The sequence below is a fragment of the Meriones unguiculatus genome, chromosome X (genome assembly GCF_030254825.1).
Source record: "Meriones unguiculatus strain TT.TT164.6M chromosome X, Bangor_MerUng_6.1, whole genome shotgun sequence".
NCBI classification, from domain to species: domain Eukaryota; kingdom Metazoa; phylum Chordata; class Mammalia; order Rodentia; family Muridae; genus Meriones; species Meriones unguiculatus.
Window position 1 is genome coordinate 135,171,917 of NC_083369.1, and position 26,024 is coordinate 135,197,940.

Consider the following 26,024-nt stretch of genomic DNA (forward strand, 5'->3'; position numbering starts at 1 on the left):
GTCCGCTCAATTGATTATCTTTTTTAGGTGTATAGATTTCATTATGTTTATCATATCTTATAAGTCTATATAAGTGAGTATATCCCATGTTTGTCTTTCTCCTTCTGGGATATTTCACTCAGAATGATCTTTTCTAGATCCCACCATTTGCCTGCAAATTTCATGATTTCCTCCTTTTTGATTGCTGAGTAGTATTCCATTGTATAAAAATACCACAATTTCTGTACCCATTCCACCGTTGATGGACATCTGGGTTGTTTCCAGGTTCTGGCTATTACAAATAGAGCTGCTATAAACATGGTTGAGCAAGTGTCCTTTTTGTGTACTTGAACAAACTTTGGGTGTATACCTAGCAGTGGTATAGCTGGGTCTGGAGGAAGCACTATTCCTATTTGTCTTAGAAAGCGCCAGATAGCTTTCCAGAGTGGTTGTACCAGTTTACATTCCCACCAGCAGTGGAGGAGGGTTCCCCTTTCTCCACAACCTCTCCAGCATGTGTTGTCGCTTGAGTTTTTCATCTTGGCCATTCTGATGGATGTAAGGTGATATCTCAGGGTCGTTTTGATTTGCATTTCCCTGATGGCTAATGAGGATGAGCATTTCTTTAAGTGTTTTTCTGCCATTCGATATTGCTCTGTCGAGAATTCTCTGTTTAGCTCTGTTCCCCATTTTTTAATTGGATTACTTGGATTGCTGCTTTTCAGCTTCTTTAGTTCTTTGTATATACTGGATATTAGTCCTCTGTCAGATAAAGGGTTAGTGAAGATTCTTTCCCAATCTGTAGGCAGTCGTTTTGTTTTGATGACGGTATCCTTTGCTTTACAGAAACTTTTCAGTTTCATGAGGTCCCATTTATTGATTGTTGCTCTTAGAGCCTGTGCTGTTGGTGTTCTGTTCAGGAAGTTGTCTCCTGTGCCAATGAGTTCTAGGCTGTTCCCCAATTTTATTTCTAATTGATTTAGGGTATCTGGTTTTATGTTGAGGTCCTTGATCGACTTGGACTTTAGTTTTGTGCATGGTGATAAATATGGATCTATTTTCATTTTTCTGCATGTAGACATCCAGTTGGTCCAACACCATTTGTTGAAGATGCTGTCTTTTTTCCATTGAATGGATTTGGCTTCTTTGTCAAATATCAAGTATTCATAGGTGTGTGGATTTATTTCTGGGTCTTCTATGTGGTTCCATTGATCCTCCTTTCTGTTTCTATGCCAATACCATGCAGTTTTTATTACTGTTGCCCTGTAGTACAGCTTAAGATCAGGAATGGAGATACCTCCAGATGATCTGTTGTCGTACAGGATCGTTTTGGAGATTCTGGGTTTTTTATTTCTCCATATGAAGCTGAGAATCTTTTTTTCAAGGTCTGTAAAGAATTGAGTTGGTATTTTGATGGGAATTGCATTGAATCTGTAGATTGCTTTTGGCAGTATGGCCATTTTCACAATGTTAATCCTACCAATCCATGAGCACGGGAGATCTTTCCATCTTCTGATATCTTCTTCGATTTTTTTCTTCAGAGACTTGAAGTTTTTCTCAAACAGGTCTTTCACTTCCTTGGTTAGAGTCACACCAAGGTACTTTATGTTATTAGTGGCTATTGTGAAGGGTGTTGTTTCCCTAATTTCTTTCTCAGCCTTTTTGTCTTTGGTATATAGGAGGGCTTCTGATTTTTTTGAGTTGATTTTGTATCCTGCCACTTTGCTGAAGGTGTTTATCAGCTGAAGGAGTTCTCTGGTTGAATTTTTGAGGTCGCTCATGTATACTATCATATCATCTGCAAATAGTGACACTTTGACCTCTTCCTTTCCGATTTGTATCCCCTTGATCTCCTTTAGTTGTCTTATTGCTCTGGCTAGGACTTCAAGTACTATGTTGAAGAGATATGGGGACAATGGACAGCCTAGTCTTGTCCCTGATTTCAGTGGGATTGATTTAAGTTTCTCTCCATTGAGTTTGATGTTAGCTATAGGCTTGCTATATATTGCCTTTACTATGTTTAGGTATGTGCCTTGTATCCCTGATCTCTCCAAGACTTTAAACATGAATGGGTGTTGGACTTTGTCAAATGCTTTTTCGGCATCTAAGGAGATGATCATGTGGTTTTTCTCCTTCAGTTTGTTTATGTACATTGATGGATTTCCGTATGTTGAACCACCCTTGCATGCCTGGGATGAAGCCTACTTGGTCATGTTGGATGATATCTTTGATGTGTTCTTGGATTCAGTTTGCAAGTATTTTATTGAGTATTTTTGTGTCAATGTTCATAAGAGAGATAGGCCTGAAGTTCTCTTTTTTTGTTGGGTCTTTGTGTGGTTTAGGTATTAAGGTGACTGTGGCTTCGTAGAATGAGTTTGGTAGTGTTCCTTCTGTTTCTATTTTGTGGAATAGCTTGAGGAGAATTGGAGTTAGCACTTCTTTGAAGGTCGTGTAGAATTCTGCGCTGAAGCCATCTGGTCCAGGGCTTTTTTTGGAGGGGAGACTGTTAATGACTGCTTCGATTTCCTTGGGAGATATAAGGCTATTCAGTCTTTCTACTTGATCTTGACTTAGTTTTGGTAGATGGAATCTTTCAAGAAAATTATCTATTTCATTTAGATTCTCAAATTTTGTGGCATATAGGCTTTTATAGTATGACCTAATAATTGTTTGGATTTCCTCAATGTCTGTGGTTATGTCCCCATTTTCATTTCTGATTTTACTGATCTGGATAGTTTCTCTCTGCTTTTTAGTTCGTTTGGCTAAGGGTTTGTCTATCTTGTTGATTTTCCCAAAGAACCAGATTTTTGTTTCATTGATTCTTTGGATAGTTTTGTTTGTTTCTAGTTGATTGATTTCAGCCCTTAGTTTGATTATTTCTAGCCGTCTGCTCCTCTTGGGTGTATCTGCTTCTTTTTTTTTCTAGGGTTTTCAGTTGGGCCATTAAGTTGTTTGTATGTGATGTTACGAATTTCTTCTTGCAGGCACTTAGTGCTATAAATTTTCCTCTGAGCACTGCTTTCAATGTGTCCCATAAATTTGGGTATGTTGTGCCTTCCTTTTCATTGAATTCTAGGAAGTCTTTAATTTCTTTCTTTATTTCTTCCTTAACCCAGCTGTCATTGTAGTAGTAAGTTGTTCAGTTTCCATGTGCATGTCGGCTTTTTGTTGTTTCTGTTGTTGTTGATGTCTAGCTTTAGTCCATGGTGGTCAGATAGTATACAAGGGATTATTTCAATCCTTTTGTATCTGTTGAGGCTTGCTTTGTGGCCTACTATATGGTCTATTTTGGAAAAGGTTCCATGCGGTGCTGAAAAGAAGGTGTACTCTTTTGAGTTTGGGTGAAATGATCTGTAGACGTCTATTAGGTCCATTTGATTTAGGGATTCTGTGAGAGCTTTTATTTCCCTATTTGGTGTCTGTCTAGTTGATCTGTCCCTTGGTGAGAGTGGAGTGTTGAAGTCTCCCACTATTAAGGTATTAGGATCAATGTATGATTTAAGCTTTAATAATGTTTCATTTACAAATGCCGGTGCTCTTGTATTTGGGGCATAGATACTCAAGATTGTGATGTCCTCTTGGTGGATTTTTCCTTTGATGAGAATATAGTGGCCCTCCTTATCTTTTGTGATTAACTTGGGTTGAAAGTCTATTTTATTAGATATTAGGATGGCTACTCCAGCTTGTTTTCTGGAACCATTTGCATGAAAAACAGTTTTCCAGCCCTTTACTCTGAGGTAGTGTTTGTCTTTGTTGCATAGGTGTGTTTCTTGGATGCAACAGAATGTTGGATCCTGTTTCCTTAACCATTCTGTTAGCCTGTGTCTTTTTATTGGTGAGTTGAGTCCATTGATATTGATAGATAATAGTGACCAATGCATGTTAGTTCCTTTTGTAATGGAGTCGATGATCTAACCCTGTTTCATTGCTTGTTTTCTTTTCATTTTTGTTGGGACATTATCTGTATGCCCTGTTTTCTTGGGTGAATTTGTTTTCATTGGATTGGAGTTTTCCTTCTAGTATCTTCTGTAGGGATGGTTTGCTGTGTAGATATTGTGTAAATTTAGTTTTGTCATGGAATATTTTGTTTTCTCCATCTATGTTGATTGAAAGCTTTGCAGGGTATAGTAGTCTGGGTTGACATTTGTGATCTCTTAGAGTCTCCACGATACTTGCCCAGGCCCTTCTGGCTTTCATAGTTTCTGATGAGAAGTCCGGTGTGATTCTGATAGGTCTACCTTCATATGTTACTTGGCCTTTTCCCCTTGCTGCTTTTAATATCTTTTCTTTGTTCTGTAGATTTAGTGTTTTGACTATGATGTGATGTGATTTGTTTCTTTTCTGGTCTAGTCTATTTGGAGTTCTGTAGGCCTCTTGTATATTTATGGACATCTCTTTCTTTAAGTTGGGAAAATTTTCTTCTATGATTTTCTTGAAAATATTTTCTGGACCTTGGAGTCTGGAGTCTTCTTTTTCGTGAATTCCTATTATTCTTAGATTTTGTCTTTTCATAGCATCCTTGATTTCTTGGATATTTTGTGATTGGAACTTTTCTGATTTTACTTTTTCTTTGAGAGAATTATCCATTTCTGCAAGTGTGTCTTCAGCTCTAGAGATTCTCTCTTCCATCTCTTGTATTCTGTTGGTGATGCTTACTTTTGTGGTTCCTGATTTTTCTCCAAGTTCTCCAGCTCAAGGGTTTTCTCATTTTGTGTTTTCTTTATTGATTCTAATTCTGTTTTCATGCCTTGCACCATTTCTTTCATGTGTTTGAATTTGGATTCCTGTCTCTCTACCATGGCCTCTATTTCTTTTTTCATTTCCTTCTTATATGCCACTAATTTTTCCTCTACTTGTGTATCTATTTGTTTGGCTATGTTTGCCTGTGTTTCTTTAAGGATATTGTCTATTTCTTCTTTCTTTGCCTCCAATTGACTGGCCATCTCTTTGAAAGACTTGTTCATTTCCTCCTTATGAGCCTCAAATAATTGGGCAAGCATGGCTTTAAAATCATTTTCCTGTGCTTCTGCTGAATTGGAGTACCCATCGATTTTGGGGTTTGCTGGTGAAGTCATGATGTCCTGATTTATGTTGGAAGTGTTCTTTCGCCTACCCCTGGCCATTGGCTTATCTGAAACCTTCCCTGTTTGTTTTTGAATTCTGCAGGTCAGACTGGTGCTGTCTCTCTCTGGTATCTGGAGGCTTCTTCAGGAAGCTGAGCACTCTCAGCGTGTGCTGAGGACTAGCTGTACCTGTGGGAGGAAAGTACACAGGCGCAAACGGGGCAAATGCAAGCGTGTGTGTGTGTGTGTGTGTAAGTGTGTGTGGATGAGTTTCTCGAGGGACAGAGTGATGGCTAATGTTGAACCCTTGAGTGTGTGGGAGGGGCTCTGCACTGTATATGTCGCAGGCGCTAATGATGATCGCAGCACAATTTCTGGCATTAACTGTCTTAACTCCTCAATCAGACCCACAGGGCAGGAACTTCAATGTCCCTAGTGTCCCTCTGTTTCCCAAAGTGGGTATGTGGGTGGGAGGGGGGTTCGATGCCTGGCTTCTGATTTAGAAGGGCCCAGGATCTGGGGAACTGCAGATTCTCAAGTGTGCACTCACTTACAGGCAGGTCTCTTGGCAGAGATCATGGTATCCGGGGCTCTCTGCTCTCTGGTTTGGCCCTGCTTCTTTGATGTGTTCCGCCAGTTCTGTGCTGCTGTCACTGCCAGGTTCTGAGGTCTTGCTGCAGCTGGAGATTTCAGGGTGGTCACTTCAGCAGGGATGGGGTAACCAGGCTCTCTGTTCTCTGGTTTGGCCCTGGTTAGTCTTAAACTGGAGGGCTGTGGTGCCCCGCCAGTTCAGTGCTGCTCCGCCGCCACGTCCCGCTGTAACTGGAGACTGGGTTGCTAGTCCCAATGCTTTCTGGGAAGTCCTGGGATCTCTTCGTTGTGCTCTCCAAGCTTGGGAGGCCCAGCGCCTGGTGTGTCCAGGTTGTATGACGTTTCTGCCTGGTTTTGGTGAGTGTATAGCGTATTCTCTGTCACTGTGGGATTGGGCGGGCCGTACCGTCAGTGATGGCGATCCTGCAGAGCTAGTATGGTGTCTAGCAGATTCGCGCCCTGGGAGGATGGTGCAGCCGCTATGCGAATCTGGGACTCTGGGACACGTACTGCTGGCTTTTGTCTGCCGCTAAAGTGCTTGGGGCTCCGTCTCAGCGGCTGTATACCCTAGGCAGTTAGGTCTGTTCTGAGAAAGACGAGTCCGCTGTGCTGCTGTGCCGAGGAGGAAGGAGGTCTGGGGGATGGGAGTGCAGCAAGAACAAAGGATCGTTTCTCTCCTTCCCCAAGCAAGTCTCCAGGTGACCAGAGGCCAAAGTTTTCACCTCCTGCAATGTTCCCTGTTTTTCAGAAAGCCTCGCTGTGGTGTTCCTGGGTTGGGGGTCCTTCCATTCTCCAACTCAGAAGATCAGGTATCCCACTGCTGCTCAGAAACTGTGTGTGCTAGTCGCCATCTTGGCTCCGCCCCCCAGCATATTTTCATTGACAGCCAAGTTGAGTGATTTGCCATAGGGTATCAATTTGCTCCTGCACGAGGTCAATCCTCTGATTGAACACCATCAAGCTTCCTTTTAGTTGAGCATTAATTCCTTTATGTACAACTAAGGCATGAGCTACATTGGCTAAATGGTTATTCAGGGTCTGAGCAGTCTGCACAGTATGACTCCTGGCTCTTACTTTTTCCCAGTTCTTACCTAAAATTCCATTCACTCTGCCCAACAGTTGCCCATCAGGCTCAGCATCTGCTTTGATAGTCTGAAGGGCAGAGGCTTTCAGAGGCCCTCTGTGGTAGGTTCCTAGGTTGTTTCCTGTTTTCTTCTTCTTCTGATGTCCATCCTCTTTGCCTTTCTGGATGGGGATTGGACATTTTAGTTAGGGTCCTCTCTCTTGCTTAGTTTCTTTAGATGCACAGGTTTTAGTGGGTTTGTCCTATGTTGTATGTCTATATGAGTGAGTATATACCATGTGTGTCTTTTTGCTTCTGGGACAACTCACTCAGGATGATCCTTTCCAGATCCCACCATTTACCTGCAAATTTCATGATTTCCTTATTTTTCCTTGCTGAGTAATATTCCATTGTGTAGATGTACCACAATTTCTGCATCCATTCTTCAGTTGAGGGGCATCTGGGTTGTTTCCAGCTTCTGGCTATTACAAACAAAGCTGCTACAAACATGGTTGAGCAAGTGTCCTTTTTGTGTACTTGAGCCTCTTTTGGATATATGCCCAGGAGTGGTATGGCTGGATCTTGAGGAAGCGCTATTCCTAGTTGTCTGAGAAAGCGCCAGATTGATTTCCAGAGTGGTTGTACAAGTTTACATTCCCACCAGCAGTGGAGGAGGGTTCCCCTTTCTCCACAACCTCTCCAGCATGTGTTGTCACTTGAGTTTTTGATCTTGGCCATTCTCATGGGTGTAAGGTGAAATCTCAGGGTTGTTTTGATTTGCATTTCCCTAATGGCTAGTGAGGTTGAGCATTTCTTTTAGTGCTTCTCTGCCATTCGGTATTCCTCTACAGAGAATTCTCTGTTTAGCTCTGTTCCCCATTCAGCTCTGTTCCCCACAGTATGCAGTCTTAACTGCTGATCTGTCTGTACAGTCCCAAGACTGCAATTTTTATGTCTATTTTATGTTTTTATTTTTTCAAATTTTTATTTTTGAGATTATAATATAATTACATTTCTCCCTTCTTTTTCTTCCTTCCAAATTCTCCCTACTCTCCTTCAAATCCATGCCTCTTTTTTTTCACATATGTGCCTACATACACACACATATATTCATATACAAATATACTCCTAAATATAACTTTCTCAGTCTATATTATATTACTTGTATGCTTTTAGGGCTGGCCATTTGGCACTGAGCAATTAACATTCAAATCTTAAAAGCAAAAACAGCATTTACTACAGAACACACTCATGCCTATGTTTTCATAATATGTCTAACTTTATCTTATGCCAAGACTTCCGTTTTAAGTACTAACCAATACAACTGAAAAATTTTGGCACACCAATGACTCAAGCAGCCTGTCTCAGTAACTGGGTGTTATAAATCACTTCAAACTCAATGACACAAACAATCAGCATAGTGTTGTATGCAGGGATTTGAGAACAGCAGGGTAAGGATGACTTTTCACTGTTTAATGATTTCTGAAGTCTCCACTGGAAGACTCAAAGGTTGTCTCTTACTTGACACCTCAAAGTTAGACATCTGTAAATTTATTCACTCACATGTCAGGTGTCTAGATTGAGAGCTCCTAAGACTAGGATTGCTAATGAGAGTGACCATATATGACCTTTTCACACGACGTAGCTTCCTTTGAACATGGCAGCTGCAGGGTAGAGGGGCTTTTTATACAGTAGCTCCTGAGTACAAACACAAATGAGCCACAGAACAGGAAAGAAGTTCTATCTCCTTTTGCACACTGTCATGGAAATTCAGAAAGTGTCATTCTACTGCATTTTTTCAGTTACAAGCAAGTCACAGGATTCCCTGATTCAGTATGTGGAAGTACAGATCTCAAACTCTTGGTAAGAAGAGTTGCAAAGTCTCATTGAAGAAAACATGTGGGTGGAAGGTGTGCTAGAAGCCAATTTTGACAAATAAATACTGCCTCAGTACCCTGTCCACCCCACTTGGCAAAATCCACTCTGTCATGAACACAAATCACACTTGTACATAACCTCAATGACCAAAAAAATGTATATCTACATGAATAATAAACTAGAAAGCTATTTTACTTTTCTTGCTGTTAGTGTTGTAATTTTTAAAAAAAGAAAAACTAGTTGAGGATGTATAAAAGCCTCCACAGATGAAGGTGAATACAGTCATTGAATAAAAACTCATTTCGAAACTTGGGATGGTACCATTTACCTCAGAGAAGACACCTCAGGTTAAGCCCTGTGAGGAGAGCTTACTATGAAGCCTTGTGACCTTAAAAATAAAATACCTGCCCAGCATATCCAACAGACAAAATGGATATCCATGTACTGCTACAGAAATTTCTGTTCAAAATCCTGGGGGGAAAGTGATGCATAGCAATCATTGATTAATGAGAATTCTAAAATGTGGAAAGCCTGGGGTTAGTGGGTCCCTGACTAGGGATACATCCTTGGGAGTTGTTCTGTGTTTTTTGTTTGCTTGTTTGTTTGTTTGTTTGTTTTTTCTGTTCTTTGGGTGCTTATTCTGTTATCTGAATAGTGCTTTTTCCTAAGACATGGCATTTGTTTGTAACTAAGTAACGCTTTTAAACTATTTTCCCCACCAACAGAAGATTAAGGGCTCTAAAAACCTTTTTTTTTTTTTTACTGTTTTGTTGTTTTCAAGCCAAAAAGATACAATTCCCTTACCTGCTGGAGCTTTGAGGATATAAATTTATAATTCATGTCATTACACAGAAGTCATATCCACAAATCTCTTTGGGATAAGCCCACTATCTGTGACAAGTGCAGTTTTTAGAGATCTACAGCACAGCATGCTTAAATTAAAAATAATGTGTTATGTATTTCAAAATGGCTAAGAGAACCATGTAAATGCTGTTACCCACAAATGGAAAATATGTTACAGGATGATTTAAATTGCTGTAGATATTACAAGTGATACATTTATCAAAACCTTACATTATTCTTCATAAATGCTTATGGTTATTATATGTCAATTAAAGATGAGCCTTTCTTGAGCTAGGCATGGTTGTATTCCTTGCACAGCAGGGAATAGATCTTAGGCAAGATGATGGTGAGTTTGTAGAGAGTCTGGATTATTCAGTGAGACTCTAACACAAAAACAGAAAGAAAACTAACTTTTTGACCCAAGCCTCCTTCCTTATAGGCTTCTGTGGCACAGAATCTCAGTGTTCTTAGTATGTTACTTATTTGAAGGAGATGATCTGCCAGGCACACTCTTAGAATTCTAGTAAGACTTGTCGTCTGTTAAAACCATAAACTCACAAGGCAATTGTCTAGATATTTCTTGAGTTTTAACAAAGAAATCTTATAGACCCACTCTGGATATATATTTTTTTTTCTCTCTCTCTCTTGAGGCCTCTTTTTATTTAAGGACTCTTCGAAAGCTGGAAGAAATTGACTCTCAACATTTTTTTATATTTCTTCTAACTTCTAGCTGTACACTTAATACCCCTAAATATTCTGTCTGGAAATCTCTTTAGCTTCATCATCACATTTATAATATGTATTTACTATTTTCATGTTATCACAAGATATAGTGGGTGAACTTTGCACCTTCTCCTGGATTGCAACAAGTGCTTCCTTCCCCTTCCAGTCTTACAACCATATTCTTGAGACCCTTCCAGCTTCTGCCTGGTGCCTAACCCAGAGACAATGCTACAACATTTAGGTTTGGGGGATGCTATTGGTTACGAATATAGCTATATATTACTGTATAATAAATCACCTCAAATCTTAATAATTTAAAATAACAGTTTTCAGTTCTCTGTTTCCCACAATTACCATGTGCCAAGAAATGGGGAAGGTATCAGCTGAGCCAGCTCAGCATAGAGTGTTACCTTGGATGCACTTAGACAATAGAAGGAGCTGAAACACTTGGGAGCTGCTCATATATCTTTCTCATCTCACCTAGTCTCAGAGCTTATTTATTTGGTATCTCCACATGGAATCATTTTTTTCACACTTTAATTGTCTCAAAGCAGCCAGACAACTGAAATAGAGACACGTACGTCTAAGTATACATTCTAGCAATCCAGAAGGAAACACCAGTGTTTACTTTGACCAAGCTTCTGAAATTACTTAATGTCTGTTTAATCATAGTCTGTTGATGAGAAGCAAGTCAAAGGCCCATTCAAGAAGAAATACAGAATCCCATGAACAGTTTGAGAGGGATCTCCAGGATAAGTTTATGGGATTCTCACCCAAAGATCCAAAGGACAGTTCCTCTATAAAGCTTTGGAATATTCAGCTGGATATCAGTAGATCTTCAGAATAATTATGAATTTATTCTGGATTCATGATCATTCACAAAAATTGCTCTATGTAAAATAAAAATGAAAACAAAAACTAAAAAAATATTTAAAATTTGAGTTTTAAATATTTTGGATGAAGGTTGGCTTTTACTACAAGCCATCTTTAGGATTTATGTCTTGAAAATAGTTTTAGGTAGAAAGGCAGCCAGCCAGTCATGGATTTACATGTTACCAAGTATATGCCTCCAAGTGAGTTGACCCTAAACATTTCCATCTCAATAATATTTTAACTCAGCCAAAAATGATCCTCCTTTACCATCTTCTTTCTCACTGACTGGCATAATCGTCCATCTAGTGATTTACACTATAACTTGACCTTGATAAATTGAAATCCACTTTAGAAATGTGCAGGTGATTTGTGTGTGTGTGTGTGTGTGTGTGTGTGTGTGTGTGTAGGTGCATTTTATATGCAACTGTGTATATAGTTTTGGTTAACTACCATTTTCCCAATAGAATGCAAACATTAAGAAAAATCAGAGATTTTTTTCTTCTTACTCACTGCCATCTCCCTACCATTTGCCTAGAACATAAAAAAATCCAATAAATATTGGATAAGATATAAATGGATAAATGACAACTAGTTAATAAATGAAACTCAGCAATCCCTTCTTCAAAAACCAATGATAGGTGCACATAATGGGGGGAAAGTATGTAATCTCAACATTTGGTAGATTGAGCCTGGAGACTCTGAAGTTAAAGACCAGCCTGGATTACAAAGTGAGACTATTTAAAGGGGAAAAAAACAATTGTATCAAAATTTTCTCTTGAAAAAAATGATCCATGGGTATAGATTTCTTGTAGAGAAATTATCTCTCTAATCTGCTCAAATGGTTGAAAATTTGATTTATTTTATCACCTATCATTAAATAACAATGAATTATGTTTCATTTTATTAATTTCAATGTCATTCTGAAAATCTTAGATTAATCATCTATAATTGAGAAAAGAAACCATTTGGGGCTTAATATAGACAAAAGTTCATAAAAGTCAAAGACTTTTAGTGTCTTCGAAATCCTATAGTTTTTCTTCAGACCAACTTGGCATTGAATCTCAACTATACCATTTATTTATAGTATATCATTACAGAACCATTTGGCCTCAGTTTCTTTTGTGATTGAGAAGGTTGGTCTCCCAGTGACACTGACTACATATATAAGTAAATAATCTTTAGTCAAAATCAACAAATTATATTTATCTATTCATTTCTATTTCTATTTCTATTTATCTATTCATAACTATCAATCCATGGAAACTTACAGCATGGAGGTGGGAAGTGAGATTCACCCAAATTGAGAAAAATCTCTTTTTTTGTTATTTTTAAATTAAATTTATTTTTAATTTATTCATTTTACACCCCAATCATTGTCCCCACCTTTGTCTCCTCCTAGTCCCACCCTCTCTTCCTCTTCCCCCTCCCATTTCCATAGTCCTCAGAAAGTGTAAGCCCTCCACCCCTACCAACTGACCCCAGCTTATCAAGTCTCATCAGGACTGGCTGCATCCTCTTCCTCTTTGGCCTGACAAGAACACCCTGCCAGGTGGAAGAGCAAAGAGCAGGCAACTGAATCTATGTCAGAGATGGCCCCTCTTCACCTTACTAGGGAATACATAGAGGCTGAGCTGCCTATCTGCTATATCGGAGGAAGGGGCATGGGTTCTCTCCATGCATGGTCCTTGGTTGGTACAAAAGTTTCCACAGGCCTGCTCTGGGCTCAGATTTGTTGGCTATGTAGGTCTTCTTATGGAGCTTCTGTTCCCTCTGGAACCTTCTATCCCCCCACTCTTCCATAAGACTTCCTGCACTCTGCCCAAAGTTTGGCTCTGAGTCTCAGCAGATATCTGCTTCAAGCCTTTGGTAGGGGAAGTCTTCCATAGGACATCTATGGTAGGCTCCATCCTGTTCCCTCTCTTCAACCACTTCCAGTGTCGATTCTATTTGTCCTTCTAAATGAGAATTAAGCAGTTCCCAGATAATTAGAAAAATATGGAGCTAAATTTTTTTCCTAACTAGAAGAATCCGACTTACATTAGTTGGCATAATTACAGGCCATGTATACAGATTGTTCCTTATTTTACCTTCAGTTTACCCTTGACTCATTCTCACCTCCATTTTGCTCCCTCATAGGAATCTTGTCATAATGCTATAACATTTTATTCTTTTTTTTTTTTTTCAATGCAGTTTATTCAGGAACATTGAACAATCCTCGGACCCCGGGGAAAGCCAGCCCACAGTTTAAATAGCCTCTGGGTAGCCAACCCAGGCGTGCCACGGGGGCAATGCAGATAGGTCCACATACATGGAAGCAAGCCAGATCCTCAGCCTTAGCCAAATATGGAGTTGTTTGTGACAGAGAGCACTCACCATCGGGAAGGTGGAAGGCAGAAACCAGCTCCATCTTTAAGGCATAGCATTCCGCAGCTCTCTACAGTTCCCCCTTTTTGTTTTAGACGCATCAGGCAAGAGTAGAGGTCTGATCTCTGATATTAGAAATAAATTGGGACTTTGTACAGATGTTCATTTAGGTGTCATCCACCCAAAGAGCATCAGACCCGTCCGAATAAATTAGCCATTCAGTGTAACAACAACAATCCAAATCAGTTTCAATAATGTTTTTCAAAATCAATACCATATCCTTGGATGGGAAAAAAATTAATCTTCTATATTTAATTTAAAAAGCACTAAAAAATTATAAAAGTAAATAAGAAGACCCTTAACCAAGCATTCATCTTGCCTGTATATCCATAATTAAGTAGATAATTCCTCACTACAACAAATAAATTTTGTGGCAGCAAATTTTAAAGAACTGATTTAATTAACCATAACTAGGCTCGGAAGAATATATTAAATACTGTTGAATGAATGAGAAAAGAGTTTTCAAGCATTGGAAACCCTCCGAAAATTACACCTTGCTCATTATTCACTAAGCCCACAGTTTGCATGACAATGTATAAAATTATGATATTCAAAAGTGGTATCCTTCTAGTCTACCTCTAGTATTAATTGAATGAGTTAATCTCTTTAGCTGTCCATTTACAGAGTGGGCAGAAGGCTAAAGAAATGATATGAATGAAACAGTCTGAAAAGAAACATAGTTGTCCATATGTAAAACTTTTTTGTTTTATGTGCTAAAAATAGACTACTAGCTAACTACTTCTATTTTCTTTTAGATTTTGGAACTTAAATGAATATTATCTCTCTCATGCAGTGATATATGCTTAATCATGAATTTCTAAATGGTTCTTAAAAGGGAGAATAGGAATTTGTGAGATTCTGTAGTCATGGAAAGAAGAAAAGCAGAATAAGCATGGGCAGATAAAGAGAAACATGGTGAATTGTTGCTTCCACTTAAAAAATAATTTTAGACTTAATAATATAGAATTTTCTGTACCTTCTAGAGACAGGCATTAGAAATCATCAAAGCCAGTGGTTTCAAACATTTTACATTAGAATCTGTGGATGTTAAAACCTGTAGGTCCTAAATTAACACCCCCAGAGTGTCCAATCCAATTGGTCTTGAAGGGAATGTGATGAGAGGCAGACATAAGCATATTTTCAAAATTCTCCAACAGCCATACCAGGAATCCATGGCTTTAGTGCTATCTTCACGTTTTTGTCATAAGGCATCTGTGATCTGTAAACAAACAAACAAACAAACAAAAACAAAAACAAAGTACATTTTTGAGATCAACACAGTCCATAAGCCTCTGAGCTAAATCTAAGACCCAAGCATACAAATTCTCAGTCCGGATCTCTATAGAATTTTTATGTGACTCACATGCTGGTTAATGGTAGTAAGAAACATTTGAGTGTTTATCTTTTCCCTCTTCACTAGTTGAATCTCATCCTAGGAATGAGATCTCACCCTGTCTTAACAGTCTCTGTTTACCTTACCTTAAAAAATAGCAGTCAGAAAACCTGAGGCTGCCTATAACCATTATGATGAGTAAATCTCTCTTCTTAATTACCCATATGCTCCCTTTCTTGCATGAAATGTCTTCAGACCATTAAGAATGCACTGTTGTGGTTAATACATCCTTTTATTCCATATTTTACAACATTTATTTGAACCTTTGAATCAATTAAATAATTCACCTATTTTGTTGATTTAACATTTTCTTTGAATGAGCTATCCATTTTATGTTTTCAACATCTGGGAGTCCCTCTTCTATGTATTGTAATACGTTGGTGAGGCTTACCTCTGAAGTTCTCATTTGACATCTTCAATTTTTCATGTTTAGCTGTGTTTTAGTCTGAGTTTTCTGTAGTGATTCAATTTCTTTGTTAATTTCTGAGTTTTGTGTTTGGAATTGTTTTAATTATTTCATTAAACCATGTTTTTATAGACTTCATCCTCCTTATCACCCTCTTCAACATCCTTGAACATATTCATGGTTGCATTTTTGAAGTCCTTTTCTTGTATTTTAGTTATATTGCATTTTTCAATACTTATTCTAGTAGAGATACGAACTTCTGATGAAGTCTTTAATGTTCATATTTGTGTTTTTGTACTGGGATCTATGCATCTGGAACTATAAGGTTTTAAATATTTCTTGGTGTTGATAAATAGTCTTGTCCTTTATGGGTAGATATTCCATTCTTTGGTTGCTGTTGCCTACTCTGCATCTTAGGTAAATATAATAGATGTGTGGTACTTGATAGAGAGTTGTTCTTTAGGCCAGTGAGAGACAGAAAGGAATGAAGATGGGGTAGGATGAAATGCTGAGAGGGGCTTTGTAAAAATCTAAGGAAACTCTGGGTCCACACCCATCAAGAGGTGGAGCCCTCAGGGAATGAAGGCCAGGTGGAAAGAAGGCATCTTACAGGCAGTCTGCTATGGGACTAAGTCAGCGGAGATCATAATCAAGAACAGAAAAGATTGTGAAAATTTCCTACCTGGGTCCCAGCCTTGTGTGGCTATTGGGGCCTCCAGGCAAAAAGTGTTTTTAAGGATCTGTAACTGAGGAAATAATGGATATGGACTATCAGGGATAGCTCAGAGGGAAAGAGCTTAGCTTGGTCTTCATCAAGAGACAGAGGCTCCAGGGAATGGAAGTAGGATAGGAAGAACTCCTGCAAGTAGGCTGCTACAGGAATAAGAATAAGTCTAAAGCATTCCCATTTTAAGGAAAACAAATATATAATATTTCAATGTGATTTCAGTTTAACCATTTATTACTGAGTTCATACAGTTGTGCACATGGGACCACTCAGGTGTCAGGCTGAATATTCTTTGCCATATTCCTTATATGTTAATACCTTTAGGTTATCTCTCCCATTGTGTTCTGAAAATCTATACAAGTAGAGTTCTTCCCACCCAACAAAAACATTAAATGTCTCATGAAACCTAGGCCAATTCTTGACAAAAAATCAACACTCAATTGTTTCTGAATGAAAACCTCTCCATTAGCTTTTAGTAATCAGTGTGGCATCGATCATTAAGCTAACTTTTATAGGATAATTTAACAAGAATCACAGTAGGGAGAGATGGCTTTATAAAGTAGCAGTTTCACAATTACTTTATACAAGAAGTTAGGTCTGGTTCATTGTAATTCTAAATTTGCTGAAAGTTATAACAAATGTTCTTACTGACTGCACTAGATTCAGTTGTTAATAAGAAAAACAAATAATTCATGTCTGATACTGTAAATATGGGCTGGTAAAGTCATGGACTTTACCCATGGCTGGTAAAGTCATGGACTCTTGAGAACATATTAATCTGATGTCCAAAAGCCAGTATAATTGGCAACAACCTTCTAAATATGTATTCTTATGCCCACAGATAATTGGAACTTTCATCCCTCATCAAAGAAGCTTCATTTTGTAGCAAATGGAGACCATTACCCAACTGGTAAAAATGTAGTGAACAAATGACTATGGGGTATCTATCCCCAACTGATACATCTGCAACACAACCTTCACACCTAAGGCTCAGAGAACATTGCACAAGAGGTGGTAGAAAGATTCAATGAGGATCAGGACATCTGCTGTCAGATAGTATCTTCTATATATGACAGGGAGCTGTACTCATAAAAATCCTAAAACTAAACTGCACAATGACCACACTAGTTGATATACCAAACTGAATAGGGGAAATCTCCCAAGGCCCGGCCCCTAGATGGAGAGCAACAGAGGGAGAATCAAACTTCTCCATTGATGACCCCTGATAAGTTATCTGATCCCAAATGGTCAGCCCTAAACTTATGTACATATGAGCAATACTGGATGGAATCAGCAGATTGTACTTACTTAAACAGACAAACATATGTAACAATAGTAATTAAAGAAAAGGTCATGAGTTTGAGAAGGGGATATGGGATATGTTGGAGTGGGGAAGTATGGTTTGAAAATGCAGTACTCATGCATGAAATTCTAAAACAATAATAAAATAAACATAAATATCAATCAAACAAACAATGAATAATGAATTTATGAAATAAAACAAGCCCTCTGCTTTCTAGTCTGATTTTCCAAAAGACCAGATATATTTGGCAAATGATGGCATGAATTTTCTAACAATTACTCTTACCTACTATCTCTCTAGCTCAAGTTCCAAGTCGTTACCAGGTTGCAATGCAATAATTAGCCATCTTTAAGGCTGTTCTCCCCAAAGGCACCTTATCATGAGTGGGTTGATGAAACAAGGCTCTAAGGACCTTACTGAACTCTATTACTCATTTGCAAGCAGCATGTGTTTCTCACAGAGAGAAGTAGCATGTGGCTAAGTAAGCCACATGGAAGTCAATCTGTTCTCCTTCCTGACTTCTGCAATGGCTCATCTGAACTATAATCTAACCTAGCCTTTCTGGAGTGCTTCCACATCATTTTAATCTATGCACTGCTATCGCTCCCCTCATTTTGTACTCGGTGAAGTAGACTAAAATACCAACCATCTCCTTTACCTATCCAGGTTCTCCTGTGACTTTAAAACCTCATTTGAATGCACTAGGTACAATCTGTCCTGCTCACTTCTCACATTTGAGATATGGATGAGCTTACATTGGAATTATGTACAATGTTCTCTATTTGACATACATTTTGTACATTACTGAAAGCTCCACATACATGCAGTTAACAATGATGAAAGTAATATAAATAACAAGTTTTCTTGTATTTTGGAAAACAACATTAGCATTATCAGTAATCTAAAAAATGCAGTGGAGGATTACATAGTATTGTAAGAAACAGTAAAGCTAGCTAAAAGAGAAGATAATTTGACCAGTGGCTATTTAGGAATAAGTTGGTATCAAGTAAGCCATTAAATTGTAACACTTAATTTCCTCTTTTGACTCAACTATACACTCTGATTTGTTTCTAAGGTGATTTGCCTTTCAGAACAACTGATAAAAACTATTTTCTGTCTTATATCTAATTTGTGTAGAAATAATTAGCATAAAACATCACTGGTATTGACTCAAAGATTATGTTTATATATGGTAAAGATTATTGCTAGCCAGAGAATCAATGTTAAAAATCAATACTAGAAAAACTGTCATTGCTACTAATATACATGTCAAATAATGAATAGTTAATCTTCATTCTATCCAACCAAGGATCATTCATGGATATAACCTAGAACCCCTGCTCAGATGTAGCCCATGGCACCTCAGCATCTAAGTGGGTTTTCCTAGTAAGGGGAACAGGGACTGACTGTCACTGACATGAACTCAGTGGCAAGCTCTTTGACCAATCCCTTTCTTGGTCAAATCCCTTTCTTGCCAGGCCACAGAGGAGGACAATGCAGCCAGTCCTGATGAGACCTGATAAGCTAGGGTCAGATGGAAGGGGAGGAGGACCTCTCCTATCAGTGGACTTGGAGAGGGGAATGGAAGGAGATGAAGGACGGAGGGTAGGATCCAGAGGGATCTAGGAAGTGGGCTACAGCTGGGCTGCAAAATGAATAAACTTTAATTAATACAAAAAATAAAAATTTAATTAAAAAAAGAGAAAAGATGTACCACAATTTCTGCATCCATTCTTCAGTTGAGGGGCATCTGGGCTGTTTCCAGCTTCTGGCTATTACAAATAAAGCTGCTACAAACATGGTTGAGCAAATGTCCTTATTGTATACTTGAGCATCTTTTGGATATATGCCTAGGAGTGGTATGGCTGGATCTTGAGGAAGTGCTATTCCTAGTTATCTGAGAAAGCGCCAGATTGATTTCCAGAATGGTTGTACAAGTTTACATTCCCACCAGCAGTGGAGGAGGGTTCCTCTTTCTCCACAACCTCTCCAGCATGTGTTGTCACTTGAGTTTTTCATCTTGGCCATTCTGATGGTGTAAGGTGAGATCTCAGGTTTGTTTTGATTTGCATTTCCCTAATGGCTAGTGAGGTTGAGCATTTCTTTAAGTGTTCCTCTGCCATTCGATAAGAGGGACTGCCCCTGACATAATCTGATTGGCCTGCTTTTTGATCACCTCCCCCTGAGGGGGACCAGCCTTACCAGGCCACAGAAGATTACAATGCAGCCACTCCTGATGTGATCTGATAGACTAAGATCAGAAGGAAGGAGAGGAGGACCTCCCTTATCAGTGGACTTGGGGAGGGGCATGCATGAAGGGAGAGGGAGGGTGGGACCTGGAATGGAGGAGGAAGGGGCTTATGGGGGGATACAAAGTGAATAAAGTGTAACTAATAAAATAAAATAAAATTTAAAAAAAGAGAAAAGAAAAAAGATACCTGAATAATAAAATAGAAATAAAAGATAACACTAAAAAAATCTTTATTCTATAGCTGAAATAAACTAGAGGATAAGAGCAGAGACAGTATATAATTAAAGGGTTCACCTTAAATTAAATGGAAATGAAATAACTGAACAATAAATGGTTCATGATAGTAAAATTTCGTAACTCAGGGACAAATATATAACAAGAATTAAGTAAAAGTGTTTTGGGAGAAAGAATAAATGAATGAAGAAATGAATGATACTTTTGATATAATTATAATATATTGTTAAAATTTTGGAAGCTGGTTTTCAAACAGTCTATAAATTAGTAAACAAGATATGGAATTGTCAAGACTGAATATAGCATATGAATTTGTTTGTTGATTAATTAAAATGACTACAAAGTCATTGTTTTTATATTTAATTTCTCTACCTGAAAAGGTAATGAAATTATAAAAGGTAATGAATTATATCTGTGCTATGAATAATTGGATTGAACTCAAAGGAGCATCCCTTCTTTCAATAACTTCCTACGCTAACAGTTTATTATAATTCATCCTTATAATTCTAAAGAAATTTAAGAACTTTCCATCAAATTTGACTGACAGTATGTGTTTCCTGTCTCTGTTCTGCCAGGAAGAAGATGTTACTCGTGAAAGTCGTTTTAACTTCAGTGGTTATGGGATGGGTCACTGCCTCCAGGTGAAAGATGGCGCTGCAGTCAAGGCTACACCTGTCAACCCACTTCCACAACCACCAAAAGATGCAGATGCCATCAAAAAGAAGTTTGTGGATCGGGCAAAAAGGATTGACACCATATCGCGAGCTGCCTTCCCACTGGCCTTCCTCATTTTCAACATCTTTTACTGGATCACATACAAGATCATTCGGCATGAAGATGTCCACAAGAAATAGATGTGCCCTGTTGACCCTGGGACTGTCTTGCCTAAGTGTTGTGCTTGTAAATACACAGTATTATTGTCTTTATATCACTCTGTCAGAGAAGAACATTGAGGGAGGGGGGAGGGAGATCATGAGGGTGGGTTTTCTGGCACCTACATGAAAAAAGACAAGTTCTATAGGCAATGAAGAAAACTGTACAAAATTATGGTGTTGCAGAATCACATGAGCATAACTCTCATCCATAGTCTTTAGCATTGTTCTTTGAGATGACACATCACTCAGACATGATGTGAAAGGTCAAGTTCTTGAGGGCTGATTATCTTATGGTTTGATTTGATGAATTCACGCATATACACACAAACACACACAAACGTACACACACCGTGAAAATGCTTACCATCTGACAACAGTGACTAGTCAATAGTGAATTGAGGACCAAACATTTTCAGGAAAATGCTGCCTCATTTTTAAAACAAGCCTCCTGAGCTATGATCTTTACAACGTCTGTAATTAGTGTTTCACCCAAGAAATCCTTTTGTGGGTTGTAAATTCTTTCTGCTTATCCAGAAAACAACAACAAAAGAAACACAAATGACAAAGAACAGATTTCTACTCACTGTCTGTGTAGGTGTGCACTTTGAGATGAGTTTTCTTTCCTAGATGTAAATTGGGGATTTCATTGTGTATTGTCTAATTGATTTACTAATATACCCTCTTAAAACAAATACTCATTTTATTTTAGATCAAGTTAGCATACTATGTATATTTTTTTAACTTTGGCTATATTTATGTGCAACTTTAAGTGCCCAAGTGTAACTTAACTATTGCAGCTGCTCAGCCACAGTGTTATGGAGATGGTGTGTTTTAAATGGTGTAGCTCATATTAGCTTGGACTTCCTATTTCTGCCCTCTATTTCTGCCCTCATTGTAGCTGTAACTACAAGTCCTAATGTTGACTGACCTGTAATTTGTACTTTCAATCCAAGTGAATATCGTTTTAAATATCCTTGATTAACTTAAAAAAATTAAAACTGTACTGTGATTTTCATAACCCGTTGCCTTTTTGGTACCAGAGCTACGTGGTTTGAATCCTGGCTAAATGTTTTAAGTAAGAAAAAGATGTATTTTTGCTTACTCAAAAGACAACCTGTAAAAATATATGGAAATAATTACATTTTACATGTGCTGTAAAAGGGATTATTTTAAAAAAAAGCATTTGTTCAATTTCAATAAAGATAAGTGTGCCAATAAATTATCTAGTCTTCCAGTTTTTGTGCTAAAATGTAAATTATTTATGTGAGAATAATAACTTGGATGTTCGTATGTGATCTTCCTGATAAACTTGAATCATTTATATAGCTATTATATTATTTTTCTTTTTATTATAATTTCATTTCTTCTTGAGAATTTTATACATATAGCCAATGAAATATGATCATATACAACATCCATTTCCTTCCTCACACTTTCTTACACCCCATCCCCAAGGCTTAATAAAGAACATTATTGAAGAAGAAGCAGAAAGGATATAAAAATTGGAAGATGAATGGGATGCTGTGAACTGCTGTCTGATGAACATAATAGAGTGATAGCTATTATGTTATTGATGCTTATAGTAGTCAAGATACTTTTCTCATTGTTGAAATATGGAAATGCATAGGTGGGGAGACACATACCAATAACTTAGTATTCAGGAGGAAGAGTCCAAGAGAGGATTATCATGTGTCCAAGAACATCATAAACTACATGAGAAGTTCTAGGAGAGCTATGTGGTAAAACTCTACCACAAAACAAGAGAGAAGGGGAAAGACAGAGAGACAGACAGAGCCAGAGACACACAGAGAGAATTAGTTGTAACCAATGTGAAGAAAATTTACAACTGGGTGCATAAAACATGGAAAATTTCTAACCCACTGAATAACAATGACACTGTCATTCACAGTGAAATGAAACTTAAAAGGTCAACTGTTTCTGTTATCCAACCCTATTTCTATCAGGAATGAGGGACTAAGATGAAAGAGAAATACTGAGAATATAAAGGACATAGAGTTAACTCATTGTGAGCTTTGCAGATTTTCTATAACTGTAATGTTCTCAAGAAGAAGCTCACTCATAAGTGCATGTTTATGGCCTTGAAATCTATTTAAATACTGAATTATTGCAAAATGGGAAGAAGTATGAATTTCTTAGCAGAGGCTAGTCAGCTATCTATCAATGCTGTGATTTTATTTTTTTAATAATTTTTATTTTTTTATGATAATCACAGGTTACTTACTTTGTATCCCAGTCATAGCCCCCTCCCTCATTCCCTAACCTCATTTCCTCCCTGCCTCTCTCTAGGTCCTCTGGTAGTGGAGGTCTTCCTCCTCTTCCATCTGACCCTAGTTTATCAGGTTTCATCAGGACTGGCTGCAATGTCCACCTTTGGGGCCTAGAAGGCTACTTCTCCCTCATGGGGGAGGGGAGGAGGACAAAGAGCCCACCACTGAGTTCATGGAATACTACTCAGCAATTAAAAACAAGGAAATCATGAAATTTGCAGGCAAATGGTGGGATCTAGAAAAGATCATCCTGAGTGAGGTATCCCAGAAGCAGAAAGACACACACGGTATATACTCACTTATAAGTGGATACTAGACCTATAAGATAGGATAAACATACTAAAATCTATACACCTAAAGAAGCTAAACAAGAATAAATTCCAGGGTAAGATGATCAATCCTCACTTAGAAAGACAAATGGGATTGACATTGGAAGAGGGAGAAAACAGGCAATAGAACAGGAGCCTACCACAGAGGGCCTCTGAAAGACTCTACCTAGCAGTGTATCAAAGCAGATACTAAGACTGATAACCAAACCTTGGGCAGAGTGCAGGGAATCTTATGATAAAAGAGGGACTTAGTAAGACCTAGAGAGGAAGGGAGCTCCACATGGACCAAATATGGCTATAACCTAGAGCCCCTGCTCAGATGTAGCCCATGGCAGCTCAGCAATGTTGTGATTTTAGATTAAGTACTTAATTGCAAATAGTTTGTAGTTTCAAAGTGCTGACTGGAAAAAAAATGAAGTTGACTCCATTGTTACCATACTTCACCCATAAGTTCTAAAAAGTCAATAAATAATAGAATAGCTGTTTTTAGGAAGATTATACCATTGGGTATACTCTGTACAAGGTGCTTTAGAAGACCTAGCCCTGGCAAATAGACTGCCACATTTTTTTTATATCATTACTAAAACATGGTTTCTGTCTTCTATCTTTGTTCCTTTCTTTCTTCCTTTTTTTTCCTTCCTTCCTTCCTTTCTTTTTTTTTTCTCTTTGATAAACAATTAGGGTGAAATCATTGTTCTCCACTTTTTTCCTCTATTGGTAAAACAGTAAAATTGATATTAATATTTCTACCCAAGTGTACCTGCCTCTAGAAGTATCATAGAAACACTCCTCTAGTTTCCTTTCTTGTGATGTGATAAAACCCTCTGATCACAGACAACTTGAGGAAGAAAGGGTTCATTTGGCTAGAAGAAAGAGGCTAGGCTGTTATCGGTGTTCCACATTACTGCCAAGACTTAGATGTCCAATATGTATGTGCAATAATAGCAGAAAAATAATGTTTTGCCAATTGACATAGTCCTGTGTATTTTTTCCGTCATAGAAATCTCACGAGGTACTCATCTCCTGTTGCAGTTGTCAGAAAATGGAATGCCTTTAAAACGTATTTTCAATTTCCACTATTTACCTTTTAACACCTCATCAGAATGACTTCCATTTGAATGTTTTTCTGGCATATTCAAATAACTCAGTCCTGAACACATGCTACAGAGCAGACTAACTGTAGATCTCCAAAAGCCCTCTCAAACAGTGTTAGAACTAAGCTCTTCATCTTCACCACTGACCAGAAACACCAAATTTAGAAAACAAAATTGCCAATAAAGATTAAATGAATATCATTTTACATTTCACTTACTCCATTAATATCAAATAAAATGCTCTAATCAAAACACAGCACAAAATTCCATAGTCACACCTTTGGGAAGAAAAAAAATCTATTTCAATATTTTCTTTTAGGATTTATTAATTTTCCAGTTTAACCCTGAAGCCAGTTTTCCAAATCAATCTAAATCTTATGTCTATCAGATATTCTTCTTAATAATTTCAACCTGTGCCTCACACAGTTTCTTTTTTATTAAGTTTTTATTTTTATATTAATTATACTTTATTCACTTTGTATCCCAGCTATAGCCCCATCCCTCATTCCCTCCCAATCCCACCCTACCTCCTTCATCTCCTCCCATGCCCCTCCCCAAGTCCACTGATAGGGGTGGTCCTCCTCCACTTCCATCTGACCCTAGCTTATCAGATCTCATCAGGACTGGCTGCATTATCATTACTGATTTGTTTTTAAATGTGTAATTTGAATGAGCCCAACACTTGTTTTCATCAATCACAAAATAAGATAACAAAACATAATGTCACAACTACATATTCATTAAAGTGTTCTGAGAAATATCAACATGATTTAATGTGTGCAATCTTATTTGAAACTATCCACACCATCCAGCTTGGCCAGCTTACAAAGAGGAAGTATATACCTTTTGATCAATACAACCACAAAATTCTTACTGATTAAGAGCTTTGAAACAAACTGTGTATCACATTAGATGTTGAATTGTTGAGTACTGACCACAATTGTCTCTTCATAATTTCACAATAACTAAGCTACTTAAGAACAGAAAGGCCTGGAAAGTAAACACATAGTTAATGTCCCTCCCTTATGCATGATATGATCAACTGGAAAAGAAGGCATACAATAAAGTATTCACAATACAAATGACTAAGAGACACAGCTTGAAATTGTGTATGCAGTACAAATAACATCTTCAAAGTGACTACAACACCTTGTGTAACTGAATGGCTCCAAGGATGCTCAGCTTGAAATCAAGACCAGGAAAATGCAATTGAAAAGGTGTTTTCCTTTGTTTTGGGGGAAACAAATGTTTTCCTCCCATTTTGATGGGATGGGAGGAAAACGACCATCGCTTTGTCACACATGTTCCCACATGAGAAAAGACATATTCTTCCCACTTTGGTGGAAATGTATTTTAAAAATCACAAGCAAGGCATTTCCTTCAAGCTAAAGGCTGTGTGCAATTGATGTTTATAAGTTAATGAGCAAGCATTTGGCATAGATAATTTCAAAATTAATGAATGTATGCTTAAACAGGGAGGCAAAGTTTTGGGATGCCCTCTGTGTAGTGTGCTGAATGTTGGCCTTCTTATGGTAGATCTTAGAGTTGTTTCTGTTACAGAGTTTTTTTCAAGTTTATTTATTCACTTTACATCCCAAATGCAGCCCCCTTTCTCCTCTCCTCCTGATCCCACTCTCTTCCTTCTTTACCCCTCTCCTTCTCAGAAAAGTGGAGCCCCCCATGTCAA

General features: G+C 38.0%; 1 protein-coding gene across 4 annotated transcripts in view; it reads left to right on the forward strand.

Moving 5' to 3' along the window:
• Glra2 (glycine receptor alpha 2) overlaps window positions 1-21,836 on the forward strand; it is a 252,354-nt gene extending 230,518 nt beyond the window's left edge. For all 4 annotated transcript variants that reach the window (XM_060374572.1, XM_060374570.1, XM_060374569.1 and 1 more), the window contains one exon: window positions 20,327-21,836. In XM_060374572.1, coding sequence (XP_060230555.1) covers window positions 20,327-20,605 — 279 coding nt within the window. In that variant the 3' untranslated portion in view covers window positions 20,606-21,836. The remainder of the gene's footprint in view (window positions 1-20,326) is intronic.
• Window positions 21,837-26,024: the final 4,188 nt, after the last annotated feature.